This window comes from Betta splendens, chromosome 13 (genome assembly GCF_900634795.4).
Source record: "Betta splendens chromosome 13, fBetSpl5.4, whole genome shotgun sequence".
Classification (NCBI taxonomy): domain Eukaryota; kingdom Metazoa; phylum Chordata; class Actinopteri; order Anabantiformes; family Osphronemidae; genus Betta; species Betta splendens.
This window is the reverse complement of record NC_040893.2, coordinates 12,640,997-12,662,430: the sequence shown is the minus strand read 5'-3', so window position 1 is coordinate 12,662,430 and position 21,434 is coordinate 12,640,997. Positions and strand designations below refer to the sequence as shown.

Below are 21,434 nucleotides of genomic sequence, written 5' to 3'. Positions count from 1 at the left end.
AATAAATTTCTAGTTGTATCCTATAGAAAACTGACGGTGGCCATGGAAGCTGATATGTGTTCTGGACAATGTGACAGTAGACTCCCACACACTTCCACATCTAAGTTTAAACAAGATCACCCACCACCATCCTGCTGCTCCACTATTGTCTCAGCTTTCTCTTTCAGCTTAGCCGAACGCAGGGCTGAGCTCCTTTCTGCAAAAGATTTTCATTTACTGTGAGACTTAACTGGAAGCTGCTATAATTCGGCCTGGGATATTTGCATGGATAAAGAGCACCAGGTGTCTGGCAGAATGTACACTACACACACAAAACGGAGCTTCTAAAGATGAGTATTCACCAAAAGCAGGGTTTTTGTCATGGAGCATCCTCCGCATCAACAAAGGGATGAATCAAATTACAAAGAAGCAGAGGCCACCAGAGTAAAACCAGCCATCCAACCAACCTGTGACTCACTGCTTCTTAGGTTTCTGAAGTACTACAGTGCCACCATGTGGTCCGGCTGTGACCTCTTCAGTGTTGGACCTGAATCAGCTGCATCTGCACATCCCACACCTGCTCTTCAGCTCCCAGATGCCTTGTTAACACCCCTTTACAATGACTGATCTAAGAAAAACATGCGCATTATTGTAACCACAAATACTAACAATAGAGGTTATAGTTTAAACAATAGTTTAAATATTAAGGTAACTCAAATTAAGTATAAAACTTTAACAGATATGAGTTTTTTATTTTGTGTATATACTATAAAAGATCAGGCACATGTTTGTACAGATCTGTTGTTATTGTCTGGAGTATATTTTAAATTAGGACTTTTTGAACTAACCGAATTTGCTGCAATTTATCTTATCCAGTCTGCATTTGATATCTGATATCTTTGATTCATATCTGAAGTTACAAAACACACAAGAAGATTTCAACTTACTTTACATGAACAGGACTTTAATAAATGAAATAAGCATTTTCTAATTTAGCTGGAGTCCCCCATTCAAGGACCCTTAGCGGTCCTGCGCTTGGACACAGCGTACAGTGCCGGTCAGTGATATTTCAGGCCATATATGCACTCAGCAAGGCGCTGGGAACGAACTCCACTGTCGCCGACGGACGGACAGACAGCTGGAGTTACCAATCAGTCAGAGTGACGCTGCGCCCCCATAGGGGCCGTCCCACCAATCCTGCACTAATGGAGACAGAAATAGCCTCAGTCTGCGTGTGTGTGTGTGTGTGTGTGTGTGTGTGTGTGTGTGTGTGTGTGTGTGTGTGTGTGTGTGTGTGTGTGTCTCCCCGGCTGTGTGCGCTCTAATAATAGAGGAGGCCGTCTGCTCCTTTAAGAGCCCGCTTGCTGCATACTCTACCACATATATCGTATATAGGAAAATGGTTATCAAAGTATTCCTCGCGTCTTCGTCTGGATCCACGGCGGTAAGTCCACAGCCCGTCTGTCACTGGAGCGAACTTTCTCGGTCGTGGACCTAACGGCCGAACCGCACTTACGCCCACACCGAGTCAGGATCGGTAAACTTATAAAGTACTGTTTGTGTGTCCATAAACACACGGTCGTGTTTGGGGGCTTGATTTGCGTTCGGACCTACGACACTTGGGCTTATTTTTAATGACCTCATAAATCCGGGCGATCAGAGTTTTATCGAACGGGCTCAGGCGCTTTTACCAAATCGCCGGCGTTCACTTGTTTGGAGTTTTCCCTTCCATGCAACCGATGGTGAGAATACCACTGGTTTACAACCGCAGCAGGGTGGGTGGATGCAGCTCCTGCATACTTGTTGCCAGCTCTATGAGCATATTGAACTGGGCTGGGGAGGAGGGGACGCGGTGGCCCAGTTGGAGAGCGGCGTTGTCCCGCTGCACAAAGACCTGGCTCTGGTTGCCCTCAGTCAGCTTGTTTGCACGCTCCAAGCGAAGGCCCGTCTGTCTGAGCGAGGCCGAGAGAAGTCCAAATCATAAAACTCCATCCTCATTCGCTTTGCTTTATGGCTGCTCCTAGTAGAAGCCGAGTTAGCAGTAAGTTAATATGAAACTCAATTAAAGCGTTTTTTTTTTTTTTTTGCCTGGTCCAGATCAAAAAGAAGCAACAAGATGTTGTCGCCTTCTTGGAGGCTCTTAAAGTGGACTACACTCCACTGGACATCGCCTGCAATGAGGAGAACCGAATGTGGATGAGGAAAAATGTCCCAGAAGATAAGAAGCCGTCCACCGGCATCCCTCTGCCCCCACAGATCTTTAACGAGGAGAGCTACTGTGGGGTGAGTGCAATGCACTGCCCTCGTTCCTGCCATTCATTCAACCAACCTGCTGTGATGACAGGAACAAAACACGTGGCGTGATGTAATGAACGTCTTTCTTCATTTTCCTGCAGGACTATGATACGTTCTTCGATGCCAAGGAGGACAACACAGTCTACGCCTTCCTCGGGCTCCCTCCTCCTCCTGGATCAAAGGTTGGGAGCTGTTCTTTTGTTTCCTACTGTAAGAAAATGAATGGCCGGCAGTTAAATAACTGTATTTTGACGGTGCCGCTTGTTTAAAGCGCAGGTTGCATCAGGATCAATCCACAGGTTCTGTAGATTCACCTGACAGGTGGTGGTGGGATGGCTGCAGTCATGTCTAAGACACTATGAAAAAAGTCATTAAATGTGAATGTGGCTTGAAGTGTGAGGTTAAAATGCATTTCCTCGCCACAGGAAGCAGAACAAGCCGATAGGACTCGCATTGTGGAGAACGGGACCCAGGAGGACAATGAGGCAGAGCGAAACCTCGGCGACGCTACAGTAACGGCCTTCTTCCTTTCTCTCCTTCTTGTGTTTTCCGTTCCAGTTCGAACTGACCCGTTTGTCTCCAGTTTAAACCCCTTCACCTCCACTAACGCGCCGGTGTGAGAAAATGGCCTCACAGTAACACAAGATTTCCTTTCCCATGTCACCGTCACGCTGACCTTTGTTCACTGCCTTCACACCTCTTTTACTACTTCACAAAGCACATTTGTTTCATGCGTTTTGTCGTAATCGTTGCAGTAGGTTGACATAAAGGAGCCAAAGAAGAATGGACTGATTTCATATAATTATTTTTAATACCTTTGTCCCTTTGCTGACACACTCTGCGCTAAGCTAGGCTAAAGGGCTAGTGGCTGGATCTTCACCTGTTTGCCCGAGGCTCAAACTTTGCTTTTAATGTTCACAATGACCCAAACGGATGAATTTCGACCCTTCTCCACCATTTAACATCTGTCACATTTTTCCTTCTCCACCCTTTCCCGTGGATTGGCTAACGCCTCCCCTCCAGGTTTTTGAGCTTCCCCGCGTGTTGAGTTGATATCTATCTATCTACCTCCGTCTCACTACCTTGTGACGCTCTTGTTGTCGCCTCCCAACAAGGAGGTTCCGGTGAAGGAGCGTAACGGGGACGCACACGAAGAGGAGGAGCGGGCGGCCGACGGGGAAGGAGATGCCGGCGATGAAGCGGCGGCAGGAGATGAGGAAGAGGAGGAGGAGGAGGAAGCAGACGAGGTCACGGAAGATGACAGTAACCGCCGTTTTACTAGAACCCAACAACCTTTTCCACATGTTTCGTCTTCCACCTCCCGTCATTCCTTGTGCGCTCGGTTCCTCCTCTCCTCAGCACCTTTACTCTCCCTTTAATGCTGTGGTTTTCCTCCATTTCAAGGGTTTGCTGCCTTAATCTCCATCCTCCTCCCTTCAGATATCCACTAACCCACTCTGCATCATTCCTGTTCATCACACTGAGTCCGTCCCTTCAGCACTGGACGTCTAACCTCTATACTGTTGTTGCCTGTTTTTTTTTTACCTCCTGTGTTTTGCTGATAAAACAGCAGCATTTACTTATAACTGGGTCAGCAGGGCCCCACAAACACTGGACTCTGGTATCATAGGTTAGACCTACGAATGCTGTGCTGTGTGTGGATGGTGCTGCGTTATTTTGGGGTGAAGCCTCTAATACTGTCCTCTCTCCTCTTTTAGCAGGCTCACGTGGAGGATGAGGAAGAACAGGTGAGTTCATGACAGTTCACTACTAGCTAGAAACTGGGCCTGTGGAGTGTTGTTCATTAAATGACATCATTGAATAGTCCTTGTTTTAATGAAAGATGGATTGATACTCAACTAACAAGTCTCATTGTGCTGTTTGTTAAAGCAAAGTTAGATCTCAGGCTGATTCTTTTTACTGAATCGTCAAGTTCACCTCATCTCCTTTTTTAATTCTCCTCCTCTAAGAACTCGATGCCACACATTAAATTAATGACCACTTTGGCTGACGTTTGTCCTCATGACTTGTGTTTTCGCACCACTCGGCTTCTCTTTTGACCGGTTGTTGCCTTCAGAGCCCAGTCGGCTCCTCGTGAACACACACACTCTATGGCATTTGACACCTGTTTTGCCTTCTGCCCATCTCTTGGTTTGCTCCCACAGGAGGAAGAGGATTTGCATTCAGAGGTAACTGTGCATTTCTGTGCTTCTTCCATATAGTCACTGGCAGTGTGGGTTTGACGAGGAAGGCTGCTCTAACATTGGGTTCCTCATTTCTCCCCAGTTCTGTAGCTGCATCCTGACAACCTCAACCTCCCATAGTCTCCATTTTGTGTAGCGCATGCCTCTGGTGCTCTTTTGCCCCCCCCCCCACACATTCTGCTGACCTGCTCTTTATTATTCCCCATAGGAGGAGGACGAGCTGCAACAGCTTGAGGTAGATTCCTGCCATGCTGTGTTTTAATTGATACTCGCCTTCCTCAGTTTGTCCCGTCTTCCAGTATATCAAGCATTCCTTTTTAATTTTAACACTTTACTAGTTTCTCATGACGTGGGTTATTGCCAGAAAGAGGGACCCGTCTTCTAGAATGTAGTCAACCACAAGGACAACACTGTTGGATTCAATGACACTTGATGGTAATCAATCACAAAAGTGTGGATCATCTTTGTCCAAACACATGAACTATGACCTTTTTAATCATTGTCAGAATTGATTAAGATAAGAATAATCATAATGATATTGGTTATTAAGTTACATTAGCTAGATTGGGCCTTCTATTAATCTACACACACACACACACACACACACACCTGGCGTGAGCACATTCAAGTCCATGATCGTCTCAACCTTCAGAACCAGCCACATGTCAAATAAGGATTAGTAAAAACAACAACTGTCCCGGGTGCTGTGTGTAAAAAGGACTCTCCTCTTGGAAACATTCCAGCGTCTGACAGGTCTTCTGTTGCTCATGCTTCGCTGCTTTGTTCGCCTTGCCTTTGCTCCTTTGCTTCTTTGCTTTCTGCGTCTTCGTCTGTTTTGTCGTTGTCACCTTCCTTGCAGGAGCGAGACAAACGAGACAGTGAAGTAGTTTCCTGTTTGTTGGACTGTATAGAAATTACAGGGTTCCTCTGTCCGCGTGTGTCTCTCTGCGTGATGCCTGATGGTGTGTGGCATGATACAAAATACTTGACTTTACCAGCGATGCAGGGACCATGGTGGTTATTTTACTACATTCCTTTGACACTTCATGTAATTTTTCAATAGGATGAAGAAGAAGCTGAAGTACAAGAGGTACATCTGGGTTGTTATCATGACTCGCATGATATTGGGATTTCTCGTGCATGATGTGTTTGCATACGTGTACGTGCACACGATTGTGAAGTAAATGTCACAGAAGAACACGTGCGACCCACTGGGTTGTGACCCGGTGCCTGATCTGTTTCCTGTTTGTGTGAGTGTGTTTGGTACTAACCAGCTTGGGTTCCTGGACCGGCTCAAATCCTCGTGATAGTTAACGATGCGGACTCCCTTCATCAGATTCTACTAACAAAGTGCAGCCTGTGCAGCTTGAGTGATTAGGTAATGACTTTGATGACTTGCAGTTTGAGAAGTGACAACATCATCGTCCACACCAGTAATTTCTCCGGGCCGTGCTGTTTTTTTTCTTGTTTCACACGTTGTCTACTCCATCTTTAACCCACCCATCTCTGCAACCATTAACATGCACAGACCTCTCCACCTCCCTGTGGTTTTACACAACCCCCTTCTTTTTCTTTCTTTTTAACAAATTGAAGGAAGAAGAAGAAGACTTGGAAGAAACACAGGTAGTATTACAACAAGAATAAAGGCAGCCGGTCAGTTTGTGGGACATAAATACACATTTATAGCACGTCTTCCACTGGTTTGTTTGGTTCAGGTGAACAGACTGACTCTTTTTTTTTTCAATTTGACTTTGATCAAAGGAAGCCACAAACTACACCCCCCCCCCGCATCCGTTCTCTTTCTTTCTTCACACCTCGATCTAACATCATCTGAGATGGAACATCTCATTCATTTTTAGTGGATTGAAAAGTAACTGTTCTCTTCTCGCTGCACTGGTCAGTATTTGCTATCGACCTGTGATCATCTGTGTCAACAGGAGGAAGAGGAGGCTGAGTAGTTGAAGCCCACTGCCCGACGCCGACTTACGACCGTCCAGGTACGCGCTTCGCTCCCGTCCTCTGCTGTTTGTGCTAGAGCTTTTACCACTGGAGGGCAGTAAAACATCACAGTCTGCGGCGCTGCCTTTATATTTGGCTTTTCTACGACCAGATTAATTAAAAAGTTTAAACCTGCATTTAGAACTATGTGCTTCAATGGGCCTCTTTGACCCTCTGATCACATCAAAGGCCGAGCTGTAGCACCAATTAGTCAACCTGCCTGCGATTTACCCTCCAGTACAACACAGGCCGTATAAAGCAGTGTTGCTGCAGCGTTGAACGTTGCTGCCTTTGTTTACAGGCCGCACAAACCCAGGGCTTCTCTCCTTCCTTCACCTTTGTGTTTGCATTGACTTGTCTTTGTTTATCATTGAAATGCACCTTGAGGTAACAAAATAATGCAACAAGCTTATTTACCGCCTCCGCTGTCATGAGCAAGCAGCTCCAGACGACGCGGAGCCCCAACAGGAACATCCAGAAACGGCTCCTCTCTTGTCTTTGGGGGCAGTGACGCTGATGGATGCGGCGCTGTATGAAAATAGGAGTCTGAAGCGCTGAGTCCTGCCTGTTAGTTCCTCTCCTCCCCGTGTGTCAGGCTTCTGTGACCCGCTGTATGAAGCCTTGTGCGCCGCCTCCCCACCCCTGCGAGCCCCTGTCACACCCTGTTAGAGGAGGCTGTAAGTGAGCTTCAGCTTCGCCCCCGGAGGAGCGGGAGCGCCGGGTGGCACAGGCGTAGCGGCGGTGGCGGCACAGACATCCGGGAAGTGTGTGACCTCATTTTTTTTCATGTGTTTGCTTGTGCTCCAGCCCGAAGGAGCCCCCACCCCGCTTCCCATCTCCCTGACCCATGATGTTTGACACCCTCGGCCCCTCAGACAGCCCCCGTACCCGTCCCCGAGGCCACACTGGACCCCACTGGAAACCATCGCCCGTGTGCTGGAAGGCGCCATCCACACAGAACCGCCCCCTCCCACATCTGCCTCCCACCGCCCTCTTAACTGCAACGTGGACTTAACTTTTGTAATATTTGTGCTGAGACATATTGAAATGAAAATGTGCAGTGTAGCTTGACAATATGTTTTGAATCCGAAGCTTTTGTAAAATACAGTTATTTTGTTAAACACATTTATCATCTATTGCTTTTAGAAATTCAACATTTCTAACACAAAGAGGCAGTGACCTTTTCAAACGCATTACTAAGGCATAGCTCAGCTTGAAGCTTCTGGCTTTCAAAGTAAGTGGTTCATAACTGACTCTCTAAGAAGTGTTTTCTTCTTTTATTAAATGTTTGTTAATGACTCAAGTCAACATACCGGAATACATGCAAACAAAAATTTCCACTGGCCACATGAGAAGGAGATAAACACTGCAAACTACACCAGCACTACGACAATTAGTCAATAGTGTCTAATCAATGCACTTTGTTGAATGAACAGTGAGAAATGTGACAGAGATTTTGATGCAATGGAAAATGCAATAAAGTAGACTCAAAAAAATCTCTTAGTGACTGTGGGGTTGGGTTTCATTTTCCGTTCTTTTGTCGGAATATTTACAGATCAATGCATCATTGTATTGTGTGAGCTGCACAAAGGCAAACAGGAAATCAAATGTCGTGTCCCATGAGATTCTGTGTAACATTTACCATTAGAAAGCAGGAAAAATCTGACCTTAATTTGACTTTTAAAGTAATTTGACCTCAGTGTGTGTATCTGTATCTGTAGGTGTCATGTTGACACTGTTGGTACAAGTATATATTAAACTGTCATTTATGCACCACCACTGTTTAACACACGTATGTCCAGACAACGAGGCAGGACACTGGTTTTTACACTGTTTATGTAAATGAAGAGGTTTTATTTCTCTCCTAGTAGAAACGCTAACGGTGCAGTATTTTATTATATTATATTAAATTAGAAACATCATACGAGCACTACACCAGAGAACTGAACTTTAGATGAAACAATCACACATAACATTTGGCACCCAACCGTCGTCTCCTAGTCGTGTAGATGTTTAATTGATTTGGACATCGAAGTGTTAAACCTGGTCCCAGAAAGGTTGTTGTGTTTGTTTAAACGTCGGTGTGATTGCCTGCTGACCTTTAAGAAGCTCTGATCTCCAGACTCTGAGCCAGTGCTGGTCCAAGTCTTGTTCAGATACTGAGCCTATGGAGCTGGCGTGAACCAGACACATTCTGTCTGAAGGTGTGAAAGATGAAACAACTACAACCACACAATGGCCTGTTATGACTGTAACAGTCCTGTCAGACATCAGGCACCTGCCAAATCACACGGACAGGTCACAGTGTGTTTAAATGCATTCACGAGAAGAGGGAGGGGCCGAGCTGCACGGCCCCTGGGAGCCGGGGACCCGCAGCAGCCAGTGTTTGCAGTGTGTGTGTCACACGGTGTTTACATTTGCACGGAGCAAAGTTTCCACTGAGTTGGGTAATATTTAACGGCACAGTCCTGGGAGAGCATAAGAAGCAGTACAGTATCACTTCATCAGTCGGGTGTGTGTGACTCCCCCTGAAGAGACACCGGACTGAGGTGAGTCAGATGAATGCTCCAGATTTATCAAGTTCATCCAACCAGTGAGGCTCTACTGGTTGTACTGGTGTTTTGATTTTCTAAACATTGCACGCTGGCCTGCCATTGTTGTATCCTCTGATTGTGGATGTGTAGTATTGCTGTTAGTAACAATCGAAGGTATCAGGTGATGAAATGACTCTTTCAAGCTCCTTCAAACCATTTAAAACTGCTGAATCCTTCTTTGTTTTAGGTTGAGCCATGAATTGAACTGAACACTGAACATGGCCGTGGTTCCTCTCTTGCTGCTGCTCCTGTCAAGCAGGATTCAAGGTGAGAGTTCAGATCAAAGCAAACAGCAGCTTGTTTGACTGAGAACTGCGCTGGAATGCGTTGATATTAACGGCCCCGTTCGCTGGCGCCGCGCTTCAAATGAAACCCACAGATGATCTAATTAGGGGACTAATGATCTATCTGCACTTCATAATTATTTTGAGTCAAAGTGGCTGCCTATCTAGTTAACACTGAGATGTTGTCAGCGGTCAGGGGACTTCAGAGTCACTGGCTCACGGTCCCAAAAGGACCATGCACAAATTATGCTCATTAGTCTCCCATTCTCTGATTGCAATGGAAAGAATTAGCCGTATAGTCTGGCCTACATACATCTCAGACCTAATTTCCTAAAAGGATGCATCATTTATGATGAAGTAGGTAAAGCTAAATAACCACAAACAGGTTATACGTCAGTGATGATGTTCATACTGCTATTAAAACCACAAACTACCCGACTGCTGTGGCGGCTGATGCTCGTAGAGGAACTGAAGGGTAGATCCTAACTTTCACTGTTTACGCAGTAGAAGGAGCCAGATTCCTTCACACTTAAAGTTGACTTTGCCTTTTGGACAATCACAGTCTTATATTAATCAGATAAAGCTGCTACTGAACTGTACTTTGCTATTGCTACTGTGATTGTACTTTTCTGTTCTTCCACTGACTCTCACTTTTCCCTCATAATAAGTGACATAAATAACACCAGATTAAACTAAAGTGATTTAAACTGGCCTTTAATGGTGATTGTGTGTTTTTTTTTTATAGACAGCTTCTCTTATTTTTAGCTGATGTAAATGGTTAAATTGTGCTGTAGTTTCTTGTATAGCTGCTAATTTTAGCAGCCTTAATGTTTCTGTGTACTTGTCTTCTCCTGAGTGATTGTTCACATTATGTGAAAGACGGAGACCAGCCGTCGTCATGTATCATCACGTTGACATGATGCACAGAACTTTACACAAAATCAAAACTTGGGATAAAAAGTCAGAGGACAATTCTTCTTCCAGCTACTTGTTGGTTTTTGCTTTTGTTGAACAAAAAGTGTATTTTAATGGGTCTTGCAGATTCTTTTGCTTTGAGTGAGCCGCTGTTTTCTCTGCTTGTTGTAGCTTCATATCTATCAAACACACATGACAGTGTTATCAATCACACCCAGCATTCACTGACACTCAACAGCAGTGAAGAGAGTCGTACAGTAGATGGTCAAGTGCTGTAGATTTTCCCACACAGTGTTTTTTACGTGTGATTCTCTATGGACTTTTGGCAGCTGCCGCTCAGATGACCCTGTTGCCCGAGACACTGAGCGTCCTTCGAGGGGAGGAGGCCCGTTTTACCTGCAGTCCCTCCAGCAGCGAGTGGACCGTGATGGTGTGGCTCCTGAATGGCACTGCAACGCTCACCATCTCCAATATGCACGGCGTCCTGCCCGCCACCAACCCCAACGTGACGGCGGAGAGAGGCCCCGCGTCGCAGGGGGGCGGCTGGGTGTTTGTCCTGAGGAGCACGCAGTGGCACAACCAGGGGCAGGTGACCTGTGACCTCCAAGGCATAGAGAGGAAAACGGCCGCCCTCTTTGTGCAAGGTGTGTGTACGTATATGTGTACAGCATACGTGTGCGGGGGAGAGAGTCGGGGGAGGTTTTCATGCCGACCGAGCAGATGGCGAGTCTGTTGAAAAGCATCGCGGCGCAACAGAGAGCGGGAACACTGGATTTAACCTTGACAAGACAAAGAAGAGCTGAATTTCAGGACTAAGCAAAGCAGTTGTGCGGCTGTTTGATCCTGTTCAACTGCAGTGACTCACACACAAAATCAATGTGCGCATTTGTTTTTCGTTGGACGTGAGGACTTTAAGGGAGAGACTTTACGTATTGTAGGTGAACGTGATGCTGGCTGATTGATGACATCATCAAATTATTTGGGCCTGTGCGACGGAGCTCAGTTGTCAAGGCATGTTTGAAGGCCTTCATGATGACTTTTAATGACAGAAATGGAAGAGCCAAGGATGGGAATTGATCGAAAGAGCGGGTAAAACAAGTCAGACCAGATACACAGGCTGCTACAAAACCACCCTCCTGTCCTGAATGAAGGATCAAGTCAGCGGTGAAGGAGGGTTGAGGGTCATTGATCTTTATGCATATTAATGATCAAACATTATCACTGTTATGCATCATAAGAGAAAGTTGCAAGGACTTTCTGTTCATCCAAACTTGGCCACTGTTATATTTCTAGTTCCCTAATAGCTGACAGTCCTGGGAAAATATTGACCTCTTTACGACTTGTTAATTCAGGGTTTGCTTGGACCCGTGCTTTTTCTTGACCTTATCGCTCAGCTCATTTGCATCTACAGTGGGACCAATCTAAACCTAAACATCAGCTAAATAAAAAGCAGCGCCAAAACATCTCCTCTGCAAAAAGTGAGGAAGAAACAAAACCAATGGCCCATCGCTTCCAATATATTATGAGGAGGAGCCCCATTGCAGCGCGTGCCACAAATCCCCGCTGACATATTCAGTCATTAACAGTAGTGTATGGTGAATCAGGCCCTCCTGCTTCGATGCGGAGGATCACTATGGCCTGACACAGCCTCTGAATTAATCGTGCATCCTGGCACGGCGAGTTAGCAGTCAGCAACTATGCCTGTGATTTGTGCAGTCCAGCATCAAATATACTGTTGGAAAGGAGCCATCAATCCAGACGGGGCTGGTCGGCTGTGTATCCCATCAGTCACACTCCCCGCTTTAATTGTCCGGAATGAAGATGATGTAAATATGGCCGCACGCGTCTGCTCGCTTTCACTGCAAGCTCAAGCAAATCAATACGGTTGCATGTGCTGCAGAGGACCAGCAGGACCCACAGTGAAGAGAGGGGCAGCATGAAAGGAGACTTATTCTACGTCAACAAATGAAATTCTGTATGCATTAAAAATTGCATGTGCACCAACACAATCCTGCACAGAGACATATTCGCTAAGCTGTGGCTTCTTGCAGCTGGATCGTTGGGCTCTCGCATAATCTGCCCCAACAGTCCAAAAGCGTCCTTACAGTGATTAACAAGCCGCATAAAACCTGATTCCAGGGATCGCCCAGATTAGAGCGTTTGGGAGGCAGTGCTGATCTGGTCCTTTTTCCATTCAGATGTATCAATCAGCCATGATTGCCCTGAGCCCTGGATCACTCAGGGCAGATGAGGCTGCTGGTTGGCTGCCAGCCTGCCTTCGCTGGGGCCGGGATTCACTGAGGAGCTGGAGTCGACTTTCATTTGAGGCTTTATAAGAAATGGGTGGTCTGATGTTTATGAAGCCTAAATAGCACCAAATAGAAGGCGACACATCAGCTCCGGTATCTCTCTGGATCTTAAGTGGCTTATTTTTCTGGCCAGGAAGCAGATAAATGGGAAAAGAAGAGACGCATGTGTCAGGGAACTCTGAGAACTTGATCAATCACACAGGAAGAATGAAATCCATCTTTAGTAAGTGAGCGGGTTGTGGAGGTCAAACTAGGGCTCACAAAGGAAACTTAAAGTGCTGAAGTTTGCAGAGTCACTGATCACTCAGTTACTCAGATCAGAACAATTGACACCCACTGTTATGAATCGACGTATTTTATAATTGCAGAAAAGGGCAGCGTGGAAATCTCCGGGGGCGACAAGGTGGCTTTTAAAGGACAGTCAGTGGAGTTTGAATGTGAAGCAACAGGCTGGTTCCCTGAGCCCACGCTGCAGTGGCAGGTGAATGACAAAGAGGTAAGTGCACCACCGCTGGACGTGCTCATCACAAAAAACACCCGACTGCTCATTATTCATTTAAAACAGGATTTCAGCAGCCAGTAGTTTTTTGATTGAGTCAAACATTTTTGCTGAGAATAAATCATAGAGCTCAGTGAGAGTGAATTGGACTTAACAGTATGATCATATTCTGAAAAGTGACTCATAACTATTGGGGATAAGAAAAATACTAATAGACGCAGGAAGTGAGATAATACTGGGGTCACCTCTGGTTAATTGGACTGAGGTAACTAAAATGTAAACATCTCCTATTAGTAGAATTGAGTGTGAATAACAGTACACTCTCTGTGGGGGGGCGGCGGCGTGGAGGTGAGCGGGGGTCACTACAACGCCAGCAGCGCAGCTTCCCGACCGAGCTTCTTCACCGTGACCAGCGGCCTCAGCGTGACGGCGGCGAGGAGCGCCCTCGTGGGCTGCCTGGCGTCTGTGTCTGCGCTCCCCTCGCCGCTGAGGAGCTCCGTCCGCCTCACAGTGGGTGAGACCGCCGCCTCGCCAGCAGCACGCATTCTCCGGCCCAGTGCCTCATTTAGCTCTCCTGTGAATCATCACTGGGTTATTATTGAAGCGTGTGCATCAGAGCTATTAAAGTGGAGCCTTGCAGAGCCCCCACCCTTCGTTATTATCTTAGTAATGATCCTTTTCTAGTAGTTGTAGCATTTGCAAGTCACTGCACATCAAAATGGGAAATTAAACACAGCTTTCTGCGCCACGTCTGCAAATCTGACCTTCTCCCCTCAGTCGCAGAGGTGATGGAGGAAGAAGACGCGTGCACGGTCCCGCTGGTGGTCACATCCTCCCTCGCTGCTCTTCTGCTGCTCCTCCTGCTCTGCATCGTCACCGTCCTCTGTTACAGGCGCAGGCGAGAAGCAAGTAGGCACTTTTCCCTTTCTTAAATTGCTCTACTGTAGGTGAGAAACACCCCCCCACCGCTTCTCCAGAAAAGAAACTGTGATTAAAGTGTAATGAAGAAGATGGGTGGTTGCATGCTGCGACTGGGCTCTGCCCTGTTCTGGCCTTCACCAAGGGCACACTATATATTTTCTGACAGAAAATTAGTTGTCAGCGAGACAACGCAGGTAGGGGAGGTCCGTCTGTGACTGCAGGGCTGCTGGTTTGAACCTTAAAAGCAACTGGAAAAGTCACACAGGACACAGTAACTATTGACAACAAGTTAATCAACATTATAGGATTTGAAAGCAAAAAAGCCCAACAGGAAAGTAGCTTATTATTGTATACAGGTTTTGACCTTTTCAGCTGAATTAATGTTATTACCAAGAACCACTGGATGTAATTCCCAAATTGTTGAACTTTTACATCAAAAAGAATAAATGTGAGCTTTTAAAGGCGACTGAGCCAGTTGTGGGTCTTTCTTCACAGCCCTCTAGCTCTATAAACTCAGTTAGTTGGACAGTTTTACAGCAAGTCATTCGGGGGCTCACGACCCAAACCAGGATATTTGTGAGTCCGGACCACTTGTCAGCGCTCCTAACACAGAGCCAGGCGCTTCCGGTAGCTGGGGGAAAACGCTGGGATGCTGCAGAAGCTCTGCACAGAGTGGGACGTGGCGGAGCCGCTCCCGGAGCGTCGTCTCCGTGGGGACCGTTACCGCGGCACGAGGAGGCAGACGAGGCCTGTTTGCGCGCGATAACAAAAGTTAGCCCTCAGTCACACGTTCAGAAGCCATGCTAATCCCCGCGACCGACTCTGGACCAGTGCAAGCTATGGCCACGGAGGGATTATCATAAAACAGGTGTGACCTTTCTGTTCTTCACATCCCGCGAGCGCCTGACGCCTCCTAGAGTCTCATGCTGTCACCGCTTCCCCGTTAAGAGAACGCCTCAGGGCAAGAAGTTTAATGAACTTCCTGAGGATGAGTTTCGGGTCGGAGGCTCTGGCACGCTCCCAAGGCACTGAGCTTTTTATGGAGTAATCCACCTCAATGGGAAGTAATCCGTGCTTTGTGACTGCTAGGAGGATCTAATATAGTCACCTTAAAGACTTTGGTCAACATGACAGCAGGTGTTTTAAAATCTAATGACAACGGCAATTTTACTGTCCCTGTAAAAAACGCGCTTTACGTCTCTCTTGGGGCAAACACCATCTGCATCGCTGTGTCTTTGTGGCCAGGAGGACCTTTGGCAAAGACACCCGTGAATTAAGTCTCAGCTCAGCCATCGCGCCTGACCTGCAGACTGACGGGAGGCTAAGATGTAAATGCAGGAGCCCAAACCAATAAACAGCATTCACGGCTCTGGAGTTGGTTTAGAAGCAGCGAGAGAGGTTGTGTGGTCAAAGCGGTGAGAACAATAAAGTCAGCGGCTGATACATGATGTCCTGTTCCCCTTTCAGAGGCAGGTCCACGGGAGGCAGCAAGGTAAGAGTTCAAAATGCTTTTAGCTTCATGGGATCTTGGGTTTTCTTCCACTTAACAAAAACTTCAAGATCAAATGTGGTGATTTAAGCTGAAGTGACATTTGAGTTCCTGGAATGAAGAAGAGTTTATAATTGCTTAAAAAAGAAATGTTCTAAACTGGAAAGCATGGTTGAGTATCTTGACTTTAATCAGTCAAATGATATTTAATATTTGTCACTGCTCCAGCTCCGTCTGGAAGACGTCACCTCTGCATCTCAGATAAAGTTTTCAATCTTATTGGACTATTTACTGGGACTTTTAAGGGTCGGCCAACCAGTGAGCGGGAGAATCCCAGTGGCTGAGACAACAAGGGGGAAGGTCAACCTGGGATTCTCTGGTGAGAATCACACAGGTGAGAGATCCACATAGACCACATGTTGTACAGTAGGCTGCAAAAAGGTCACTAAGCTGCAGGATATGTAGTAAATGTTACAAGGTCATTTCATAATATAACAATATATTAAACAATAATATAGTTTATAATTAATACTGTAACACTAGAAAAAGGCCAAGTCATACATGCAACATCACAACCAGCGGAGCAGTCAAGAACTACAATTCTTCTTGGTTCTCCTAGTGTAATTTACTGAGGTTCTGTGTTGGTCCAAAGTGGGCTGTAGGTGGTCAGAGGGTTCCTGAAGGTCAGACCTTATGGTTTATGTTGCTGTTTTTCGCCCAGCAGATGCAGTTAGCAGTGAACTAAGCAGGGGAAGCCGTAGCCAAATGGACTCTGTCAGCTTTCACCAGGTAAGCTAGAAAGAAGAGAGAGAGAGAGAGAGAGAGAGAGAGAGAGAGAGAGAGAGAGAGAGAGAGAGACTGGAGCTGAATAATGCAGTCCGGCATTTTGCAGCTGGAGCTTCTGCTGCTGCCTCCTCTGGTCACGAGTGCAGGGAAAGTCAGCTGGTCTCCAATCAGATGATTCATTTGATTCATTACGGCACAGAGCACATGTGAAATAATGCTCCCTGGTCAAGTTTGGGTAAATCTGTAAATAGCATCATTGTTCTAACGTGACTCCAGCCTGTCACTACTGATGAGATAACTGCACCTTTGAGGACATTGCCTTTCTTGTCACATTGATCTTAGATAATATGTTGTATTGATCGCCTGATAAATGACCTCTTGAATACTAAGGAGGAACGGGTTTACAGTTACTGCCTCCTGTGACCTCAGCTGAACCTGAATCTTAGAGGTAATGGCCCAGCTATAGGTCTGTGTGCTTTGGATTAATTTGCCTGGAGATACTGAAGACAAACTGCTGCTGGAAACGCTCCTCCTCCTCCACCCATCAGCATCTTGTAAATGTGACGGTTTCATTTGGTAGCCACTCAGATACAACCGTGTATCTCCAGGAACGTAAACACTCTGCTTCGCCATAGCTCAACTTTAATTTAATGTCACCTCTGGTGTCATTGTGCTTTTCAATGCAATGCAATTCAGTGCAGACTCTCTACATATGCTCCAGTGTAAAGTGTAGCACAGCTCAGTAAAACATCACTGTTTACTGGCTACACAGGAAAGCTGAAGCTGTTCTATAAAAGGAACCCCTATTTGTTTCCATGGTAACTGTTGGGTTTGTACAAAAAAGTAATTCAGTTAAAACTGTTTACATCAAAGTAATATTTCATATATTTAGCATGCTTTGTACTTAGAAGCCTGTAAAGGATCAGTCATCATAGTTTGCATTAAGCTATTGGACAGGACTGTCAGCGTGGAGCTCTTTTCCACCTACGCTTCTGCAGTAACTTCTCCGCTATATCGTCTTCTACTCTCCAGGTCCCTGATGTCGCGTGCTCCAGGGGCCAGTCTGTGGTCGGCGAAAGCCAAGCCCGGGTGTGTTTGGCAGAGGAGACCCCCAAGACCACCCGGAGGATCACCACAGTGTGATGTTGAGTGTATTAATGCTATGTGGCCTCTTTATTCACCTAATGGGGTCAGTTTGCACGGTCAGCCTTAGCTCAGGTCACTAATACTGTCTTTACTTGTCGGCTCTGTGATGCAGTGGCAGCCGTTCCCGGCGTGTACCCTGCCTCTCGCCCAGCGGCAGCGTGCGCTACGTAAGGGGAGAGGTCAGGATGATGAATGGACGGACAGGTGTATTCATCATTTTCCAGTCATGTGAAAGGAACGACTAGGAGCGACGGCATCAGTGGCAAAGGCCGGGGTGTAAATTAACACGATGTGACTGGTGCCGCGCTGAGAGCGATGCGGTGGTGAGGGTGTGTGTAGTAATGCACAGATTTATCTCCGCGTGAAGTGGGTGACATAACATTTGCATTTCATAATAGTAAAGAGTCGAGTGGTGCAGATGGAGGCCCATCAATCTGCCACAGACTCTATGGCTTCATTAGCACAGCTTGTATTATTAAGAATATGACTCCAGCACCTATAGCGGGTGTCTGGGAGGAAATGAATTTGAATAAAAACGAAAACGTTATTGACAAATATCATTGTGGCTGTTTCAATATGTCAGAATTAAAAATCTGTACCAGTGGGATAATGTAATATGTGGGACTGTGTTTATGCATCATTTGTCATGGCTTGCAGACTGTGCAGGCCTTAAAAAGAAATGCCAAAGCAGGCAATCAGCGACTCATGTTGTGTTGAACAGGAAATGTGCTTTCATTCCACTGAAGGCCAGCGCACATTCTGACTGGACCTTTCATGCTTTAGAGTTGATTTATCTCCACTGGCGACCTTGATTAGCTGAATATGACTGCGAGCCCAATTGTGAATGGCAAAGCATCCGAAGCTCATGCAAACCCCACTGAACGCATTCATCTGCAGCCGGCTCCGCTGTGCGGATCCTTCGCTCCCGTAATGAGGAACATATAGTTAACAAGGCAGCGGAAGGTCAGGAGAAGACGGAACATGGGAGGATCCTCGCTCAGGAACCGCTGAGGGTGCAGTTGGTTCAAAACAGTTTTCTTTCAAACATGACAAATCGGAAAAGCTGAAAAAATATGTTAGAGGAACAATGAACTAGCTGCAAACATGATAATAGCAAATCAAATTTAAACTTTTTTCCACCACGATTATTAATTCGATGGGAGAATTATTGTTGGACATGTGCTCATGCACTAAGGTGCTACTACAGGGTGTGAGAACGCTACGTCACAATGAGACGGGGAACCAAGCCGCCAAACGGGCTTGATGAACGTCTACACCAGCGCCACTGACAATGGAGAAGGAACCAGACGGACGAGGCGTGAATTATATCAGCGCTTATAGAATGAACGCGCATTGACTAGAATCTCCGGTGTTGCTGTCGCTCACGCGGCGACAGCATGCGCGCTTGCATTATTGAAAATAGCACCCTGACACACTTTGCCGCTCTTCTCCATCACCAGATGGCCGACACAGATCTGCACTTTGGAAATCACATCTCACCAGCGAATGTGACAAAAGTGTTTGTCCTCGCTCCCTCTCTCTCTCTCTCTCTCTCTCTCTCTCTCTCTCTCTCTCTCTCTCTCTCTCTCTCTCTCTCTCTCTCTCTCTCTCTCTCTCTCTCTCTCACTCCCGCTATGCTTTCATAGCTGCTGCCTTCTGTTTTCTCAGACCAAACGCCTGGCATCGCGGAGGAAGGCTATTAAATAAATTAGGTTTCCTCCACAGGGCCTGACAAAGACAAATGCAAAATGAGAGGCCTATTACATGACCTGCTTTGGTGTTTCGCTTTTCAGCTTAACCTTCCCCGTCCCTGGGGCTTACTTAGGGAGCTGCATGGGTGTCGGTTACACTTACAAAATGGGAGGTTTGAATGCATCTCAACCTCCTCGCAGAGGAGAACACTTCATTCTCACCCTTGGTAACTAACTTTGACCTTGACTCTCCGTCTCACTCCGAGGAGAAGGAGCCCCCCCCTTGCGGCTGAGTACCGAGGGCCGCCGTGGCTAGCGGATGTCTATGCTAGCGCTACCTCGTTCGTCGTAGTGTTAGCATGCATGCATCGCGGAGGGACAACGAGCTGGAAACGGAGCCTTCGGAGACGGTGGGAGAGGTCCGCTGACAGGGCGCCGCTCCCGGGCTACCGCCACAGTCTTCTGCTGGCAATTAGCAAGAAGCCGCTGCACTCCTTTTGGCATACGGATAAATAAATGGAAACTTTGGCTAATGGCTCTCTGGAGCACAACTCTGCGTCTCCAGTGGCTTGTTATATTTTACTTTCCACTTCCTGTTGTTATAGTCCATTAGTGCCGGGTCACTACGCTGCTGTGGGAAGAGAAGCGGCTGATCAAAGCAAAGACACCGAAGCCACGCGATTACAAAGATCTGTTCCACGGAGCAGTAATGCCTCCTATTTGTGTTCCAATATTTGGAAGGCAGATGGGAAAGTCTGGCAATTTTCCGCATTTTTAGAGCCAACAGCATGTTTTCAGTGGCCTTTTTTTATAGTTCCTTTGCATGTCTCTAGCTTTTTTCTAAGAGTTGTTTAAAGAACAGTGTCCATGAAGTAAAACATTCTTGCCTTTCCAGTGCAGTTCAACCACTAGAAACTTCATAGTTGTACTGGATTCTACCCACTCAGTGACAACCCCACTGAAGCAAGATCTTCGGCAGCCCTACAAAGAGAAATGTGAGGTCAGAAACTGCAGTGGTCATAGTTGTGGGTACTCCTGTGTTGAGTATTTGTATCTGATACCGTCTCACTACACATGATGCAGCTGCTGGTTATCCAGGCAACGTGGCCTCAGTCAAGTGCAAAACACATCACACAGGCTGGGAAACAGGTGGCGTTTCACTAATTTAAACAAGTTAGCCTGGAAAGACACTTTAATTATACATGTAAAAACCCTGTGTAACGCTAGAACCGCATATTGTTCATGATTAATGAAGGAAAATAACAATCCCGGGTTTCTTTCCAGCACTGTACTGTACATACAGTAGGCTGACTCCACAGGGCTATGGTGGTCCAGCTTGTCTCGGAGACGCGCCATCAGATAGAGATCTGGGGAATTCAACAGCTCAAATTCATCTTTAGATATGCACAAAAGACCCCGGTGTCGCGTCAAAGCCCACGCTCATTGATTTGAATTAAATGGCCTCTTCTGGCACCGGTCAGGGTGCAATGAAGTGGCGCTTAGTCTCTCGAGGGCCAGCACTTCTGCAGCACGTCTGCAAATAACTTAACACCCTCTCATTATTAAAAGCCAGCACTTTTCAGAGCTGCTGCTAATGTAAAACTTTTCAAAAGCAACTGTGTCGTTGTGTCACGCGTCCAGCGCCATTACCGCTAACTGGCGCTAACATCCTTGACATAACCTTGTTAGCAAAGGCCGCTCTTTATTAGACATTCACCGCGAGTCAGCAGGCGATTTTACAGGCTAATCACCACGGTGCACATTCAAGAGCCGTTCAGAGGACGGCGTTTACAAAGGTGAAAATTAGATAGAAGATAACAGAGCCGCTTGTCTGCATGCGCACGACGCCCCTCCAGCTCATTAACAGGTGGTTGCAGGCAGGGCAGCGGGCGCAGGGCGGCTGCAGCCACCAGTGTCCAACGTCCAATGCCAGAAAAAAAAAGTTTTGTTGTTGAAAAGGCTTTTTTTCCAGGGATGAAATTATTTAAGGATCTGGCTTTTAGGCAGCTCACGGGCAGAAACATGGGACACAATGAAGACACTTCACCCCCCTCAAGCAACAGCTTGGCAAACAGGTGCGAAGTGTCAAAGCTGGTAGAGTGAGAAATCATCTGGGTTTAGAAACACCAGTCTCACAATGAAACCCTCCAAACTAAGAGTTTGTAGCAAATGCGTTTGACGCACTGCTGCCATTGATTAGGGGGGTTTCAGTCCACTCACCCTAAAAAGACAGAGCTCCTCAATTGCCCCCTAATGTCCTATAGAAGTTCAGACATGATATGATCATTTAACAGATTTGTAGACACAAGTTATCAGCAAAATGT

At 46.5% G+C, this 21,434-nt stretch overlaps 2 protein-coding genes across 52 annotated transcripts; both read left to right on the top strand.

Annotated features, from left to right (window-relative positions):
* The first annotated feature begins 1,252 nt into the window (after positions 1-1,252).
* On the top strand, positions 1,253-8,252 carry sh3bgr (SH3 domain binding glutamate-rich protein). Of its 50 annotated transcripts, none has more exons than XM_055513932.1 (12): positions 1,253-1,423; positions 2,077-2,262; positions 2,376-2,456; positions 2,700-2,786; positions 3,390-3,521; positions 3,993-4,022; positions 4,440-4,463; positions 4,687-4,713; positions 5,542-5,568; positions 6,072-6,101; positions 6,416-6,475; positions 7,284-8,252. In XM_055513932.1, the coding sequence occupies exons 1-11, from the start codon at positions 1,379-1,381 to the stop codon at positions 6,434-6,436; spliced, it is 690 nt and encodes a 229-aa protein (XP_055369907.1). In that variant the 5' UTR covers positions 1,253-1,378; the 3' UTR covers positions 6,437-6,475; positions 7,284-8,252. The 50 variants fall into 50 exon arrangements, 42 of the variants coding, with proteins under 42 accessions (XP_055369907.1, XP_055369885.1, XP_055369882.1 ...); XM_055513905.1 differs by having other exon boundaries at positions 1,256-1,423; positions 3,996-4,022; XM_055513920.1 differs by lacking the exon at positions 2,700-2,786 and having other exon boundaries at positions 1,256-1,423.
* Positions 8,253-8,889: 637 nt separating this feature from the next.
* Positions 8,890-18,043, top strand: igsf5b (immunoglobulin superfamily, member 5b). Of its 2 annotated transcripts, XM_029172388.3 has the most exons (11): positions 8,890-9,025; positions 9,258-9,337; positions 10,599-10,913; positions 12,947-13,074; positions 13,426-13,591; positions 13,855-13,986; positions 15,466-15,490; positions 15,793-15,881; positions 16,209-16,276; positions 17,306-17,417; positions 17,532-18,043. In XM_029172388.3, the coding sequence occupies exons 2-10, from the start codon at positions 9,289-9,291 to the stop codon at positions 17,414-17,416; spliced, it is 1,083 nt and encodes a 360-aa protein (XP_029028221.1). In that variant the 5' UTR covers positions 8,890-9,025; positions 9,258-9,288; the 3' UTR covers position 17,417; positions 17,532-18,043. The 2 variants fall into 2 exon arrangements, with proteins under 2 accessions (XP_029028221.1, XP_029028222.1); XM_029172389.3 differs by having other exon boundaries at positions 16,212-16,276; positions 17,306-18,042.
* Positions 18,044-21,434: the final 3,391 nt, after the last annotated feature.

Bases quoted from the DNA above. Each gene is read 5' to 3' on its own strand.
- igsf5b (XM_029172388.3), top strand. From the start codon at position 9,289: ATGGCCGTGGTTCCTCTCTTGCTGCTGCTCCTGTCAAGCAGGATTCAA. The intron at 15,491-15,792 runs GTAAGAGTTCAA...GGGACTTTTAAG, and splicing joins GGTCCACGGGAGGCAGCAAG to GGTCGGCCAACCAGTGAGCG. The intron at 15,882-16,208 runs GTGAGAGATCCA...TTTTTCGCCCAG, and splicing joins CTCTGGTGAGAATCACACAG to CAGATGCAGTTAGCAGTGAA.
- sh3bgr (XM_055513932.1), top strand. From the start codon at position 1,379: ATGGTTATCAAAGTATTCCTCGCGTCTTCGTCTGGATCCACGGCG. The intron at 1,424-2,076 runs GTAAGTCCACAG...TGCCTGGTCCAG, and splicing joins CTTCGTCTGGATCCACGGCG to ATCAAAAAGAAGCAACAAGA. The intron at 2,787-3,389 runs GTAACGGCCTTC...CCTCCCAACAAG, and splicing joins GAAACCTCGGCGACGCTACA to GAGGTTCCGGTGAAGGAGCG.